Below are 5,034 nucleotides of genomic sequence, written 5' to 3'. Positions count from 1 at the left end.
GCCTCTTCAATGAGGCGCAGCAGGCGCTGAACTGGGTAATGTGTCAACCCCTTTGTAAATCCAACTTAGGTTTTTGATGTCTTTCGCTAACTTCATTATTTTTCAGGCTTTAGTTCTTCACCATGAAAGCTTCCTCCGGTACCGTGTGGAGGTTAGCCAGCTCGAGTTTGAGCTCAAAGAGCAGGTCCGTAATAAGGACATGTATAGAGCTCTTAGTGAGTAGCAGGACGAGGCCCTTAAAGACCTACCGATTCTCTAGGCTGAGCTGGAAAATGCTCAGAAGGAGGCCTCGGCCCTGAAACGAGAACATGCCGACCTGATTGAGAAGGTAAAAATCTTTGAGGCTAAAAATGAGAAGCTAGTTGTAGTGACTAACGACACAACTTCGTAGGTCTAATAGAAGATAGACATATTCGACCAGCTCCGAGCCAAGCTGGATGAGGTCAAGGCCACAAGCGAAGTATGGAAGGGCAGGATGGACCTACTGGCTTTGGAGAAAGAATCTGAAAAGGCGAAGTTAGCATCGGTCGAGAACCAACTCCAGGTGGCGAAGAACAAAGCCGATAAGTGGTCTCAGCTGAATGATGGTCTACGGTCACAACTGAGCTTGGCCGTCACGGAACCGGATGCCCTTGGGCAAGAATATGTTGCACTAAGGTCCAAACTTGATACAGCCTCTGCTGATGCTGAGGAAATGGTGGCCCAGTACAAGGCTGATGTGGAGGCAGCCGAGATCCGCTTAAAGACAAAGATTGAGTACATAAAGCGGCTATCCCGGAGAGAGACCCTCGAAAAGATCCATGCCCGAGGCTTTGACCTATCGCCCAAGATTAAAGAAGCTATGAGACTAGAGGCCGAGTAAAAGGAGCTTTACGAGCCTAAGGGTCCCGAAGGCTCATAGGGATCCGAGGGCTCTAACGGTTCAGGCGACGAGTCGAGCCCCAATGAAAACTAGGCGTAGATGCCTTAGTATTTTTCCAGTTTTTCTTTATGTATTTTTATTTATTTATTTTGAGGCCGTTCTATCGGACCTTTGTAAATTTACTTTGGGGTATATATAAAAAATTTCACTTTCTGGAAATACCGTGTCTTTACCTTTTTAGCATTTTCTTGCAATATTTACTTGCATATTGTTTTTGATGCCTTAACATAAAATCAGAACTCGATGCCACTTTGGTTTATTTGTGGCTTCGAACCCTCGGTGAGACCGAAGGTTATTAAGATGTTAAACTGTTTTTAGACGATGTTTTTGCCGAGGATAACCATTTAATAGGTTTAGAATTTTCATAAGGACCTTACTTTCTGGTTACGGACTTGGGACGTCTCCAAGCCATTTTTAGAGTGGCCATAGCCTTTTATATTTGGGCACCGCCTAATGGTTTTGGAGTCTCCGGTATTTGGTAACCTGGGTCGTCCAAATTTTCATCGGACGACGGTCCCTGGGTAGGGGTAACCCGTGGGCTCGACAGTCCCCGAGGTGGGGGTAGCCCATAGGCTTGACGGTCCCCGAGGTAGGGGTAGCCTGTAGGCTCGATAGTCCCCGAGTAGGGTAGCCCGTGGGCTTTAGGATCCAGGATCGAAAAAATGCATGTAACAAAGTGTAAGAGAAGTAGGAAATTTCTTTCATTTCTTAGTATGCAAGGTACACAATCGAAGGCGCATAAAAACTTGTGCCATGCTGGGTGGACTATGTGGGCATGGTTCATACGACCATTTGGCCCATGCAATGAATCCTAACCACCAAGACTTAGCTTTTAGCACATAAAGTTTTCTTTTTCCCTTGCTAAACACCTTAATCTGAGGGTGATGGATTTGAGGTCGAACTCGTGAGAGCTTAGATACTGTTGACTCGAAGCAAACGATCATTTATTCCGATTTAAAATCGATCTTCAAACTAAGGTAGCACATTTTACTATTGCCTCGTTAAAAACCTTACCAAAAACCCCACTTCAAGACAAAACCGGTTCAAGGGAAAAAGAGTGCAACACGTGCTTTCAGACCTAATAGCCACATCCAGCCTTGACTGATTACCTACATATGTTAGTCCTATTTATAATATGATTAAAAAGTAATTGGTTCTGTCACACCTCCTTTTTTTCTCAAAGGGATATGGAGTTTTTCCAATTTAAGTGACATTAATCGAAATGAGATTATTTATTTAATTTTAGAGTCGCCACTTGGAATAATTTATGGTGTCCCAATTCACCGGTTTATTTTAATCCCAAATTGAGGAAAATTGACTCTTATTTATGGTCTGCGAACACAGAAGACCGAGTAAGGAATTCTGTTAACCCAAGAGAAGGTGTTAGGTATTCCCGGGTTCCGTGGTTTTAGCACGGTCGCTCAACTATTATTAATTGGCCTAATTATCTGATTAATTACATGTTTTAAACCTATTGTGTATTTTTATCTTTTAGCCGCTTTTAGTATTTATGGAATTACTTCTTTAACAAGTCACAATGTCGTACACTTGTTGTTCTGGTACACGTTGCAAACCGCGCCACATGAAATGCACCCGCGATTTACGATATGTTTATTATTATTATTATTCAAAGTTATGGTCGGGTCACATGAAATGCACACCCGAATGGGATTTACGTATCGTGACCATGCCACGAGAACCGTACTCATAGCCACGATGATTTAAAATTAATTGCGGCTATGATGTTCATATGTTATTCATCTCCTATGTTTGAGATTATTGTGAGGCCATGAGTTATGGAAGATTATTGAGGGAGCGGTAATGTGATTCAGTTGACACGATGGCCAGATGCCTTACTAGCCACAAATCCCTTAATATTAGAATATTATTGTTAAAATCCAAACACCTATTTCTAATGAGACCTTTTAACATGAGAATAACATACTGTAATAGTTAAAACATTTTTTATACATAGTTGCATTAAGTAAAGTTCAAACAATGAAACAAGATCTCAGCAACTCAAGCACCGTAATCGAATCACTAAATTGAATACTCACTTCTAACAGAGACATTTCAAATAGTATATGACAAATAAGAGTGACTAGAGGATGGACATTTATTTGAGCAAGATCTTATTCAACAAAATAGTTGTTTAGCTAGCAGAAATGGAATCCGACAACAACACCAAAATTGTCAATAAGAACCTCGAACAAGACTTCGAACGGACAACCTCATCGGAAAATTAAAAACCAGCCAAATCTGATTTTGTATAACCAAAGTCACCAAAATAACAGAAAAATGAGAGGAGAAAAGTGGCGAGAGACAAAACACGATTTCGTCGGCATTAATGGAGGTCGTCGGAGTTTCTCTTTCCAGTCAGATCCAGATCCGGCCAGATTTTGACCTTGTTTTTACGCCCAAACCCAACCGGTATTTTGCGTAAAATAACCCTTTAGAATAAACCGATGAGACTTGCTATTCCGTGTAAGAAAGTGCATTATGCTTGAAAATTTTCTATCTTCAATAAAGTTGCTTGACATTCATCTCAATTTACTTTGGCTGAAAAAAGGGGTTCTGCTGCTGATGAAGCTCCTCCCTTAGGTGATTAGGAATTGAGGTCCTTTTCTCATCTTTTAATAGAAGTGAAGGTCGTTTCTTTGATGAAAGCAGTCGTCGTCCTCTCTTTCGTGGGGGTGCTCTGCCTCTTTTGCTTGAGAGTCTTGGGATTTTTAGGTCTTAGCTTGGTCTAGGAATTAGAGAATGAGATATATAAAAGATGTAGGGTTTTGGGGAGGAGGAAATCTAATGGGTTATTAGCTATTGGGCTCAGGTTTGGCCCAATTTAGGCCATGACTTAGACATTTGGACAAAGCAACACTTTAGGAGAAATAGTCCAAATTAAAACTTCTTTCCTTTTTGTGATTTTTATTTTTTCCTTAGAAGAAAATAAAAATACTACTCCTAAACTTGAATAACAAGATAAAATACTAATCACTCAAAATTACTTAACAAACTAATATTTTATTTTTTTGGAAAACCTTTTCTTTATTTGTGAATGAAGATAAAGCTTATGAAAAATATGACTCTTTTTTTATTATTTTTAATTTTCTAAATAAAATATATAAAAGGAGAAATAAGAGCTAAAATATGTAGATTAAACTTAAGATATATTTACCTACGAAAAGTGATGAAAAACTCAAATACAGTCAAAATTAGGTGCTCACAGATGTCCCTCTTTGCTTGGAAACATGAAAAGTTTTCAGGCAAAGAAAAAGTGAGCCATGTGACTAATTTTTGACCATATAGTTATTCAAAAGGGGAAGAAAATAAAAGAAAAAGGTACAACCGAGTCCTGATTTTGGACAGCCTACATATCCCAGGTTATAAGGGAATCATGTCGCATGTAGTTCAAGAAGAATGATGGAGTGATGAGTTTGAGAGTCGCGTGAGGTTTCATCGAGGCTCCGGTCCTGGTCCTGTTATTACATCAAAATCAAAATTTAAAGACTAACTAAGCCTATCAGCTACGAGTTATAAGATTCCTATCTATGAGTCTTCTGAAGCTTGATCTTTAGCCTTGATTGGTTCTTCATGCTGACTCTGATCTGAATCTTAATGCTTGTTAGCTGCAGGTGCTGGTTCATTCCTTTTTCAACTTCTCGGATCAATGCAGGACATGCAAAGCTTGTGACTTCAATCACGTCTTGAGCAGTCCACATCTTTTCTCCGCTTTTGCACTTTGAGTTCACTTCTTTTTCTTTTTCTTCTTTTTTCTTTTATTCTGGATTGAGACTCCTTCTTTTGGTCGTCTCGAACCCTGTGCCTCGAGGTAAAACCTGCTCAGACACCAAAATAAATAAACGAACGAAATTTTTCTGCCCCAGATTTCACTAGGAAAATTTCATGAGTTATTGTAACAAAATTCTAAACTATTTCTTTATTGAAAGCAATAAAAGTCAGGATTGTGTATCCTTGGGAAAAAGAGATTAGGGAGTGGAGACCCTATATCTAAAATGAAATCAACTAGGGATTGGAGACCCTATTGTTGGAAAATCATCAACTGGGGAGTGGTGACCCTACATTGGCATCAACTAGGGAGTGGTAACATTATG

General features: G+C 39.6%; 1 protein-coding gene across 1 annotated transcript; it reads left to right on the top strand.

Annotated features, from left to right (window-relative positions):
- The first annotated feature begins 475 nt into the window (after nt 1-475).
- LOC138871431 (uncharacterized) lies at nt 476-862 on the top strand. The gene has a single exon (XM_070149310.1). It carries the CDS (start codon nt 476-478, stop codon nt 860-862), a length of 387 nt encoding a protein of 128 aa, XP_070005411.1.
- Nucleotides 863-5,034: the final 4,172 nt, after the last annotated feature.

The sequence above is a fragment of the Nicotiana sylvestris genome, chromosome 6 (assembly GCF_000393655.2).
Source record: "Nicotiana sylvestris chromosome 6, ASM39365v2, whole genome shotgun sequence".
Lineage (NCBI taxonomy): Eukaryota > Viridiplantae > Streptophyta > Magnoliopsida > Solanales > Solanaceae > Nicotiana > Nicotiana sylvestris.
Note: the sequence above shows the minus strand (reverse complement) of the source record. Positions and strands in the feature narration are given on the sequence as shown.

Excerpts from the sequence above, each read along its gene's own strand:
- LOC138871431 (XM_070149310.1), top strand. The coding sequence starts at position 476 with ATGGACCTACTGGCTTTGGAGAAAGAATCTGAAAAGGCGAAGTTAGCA.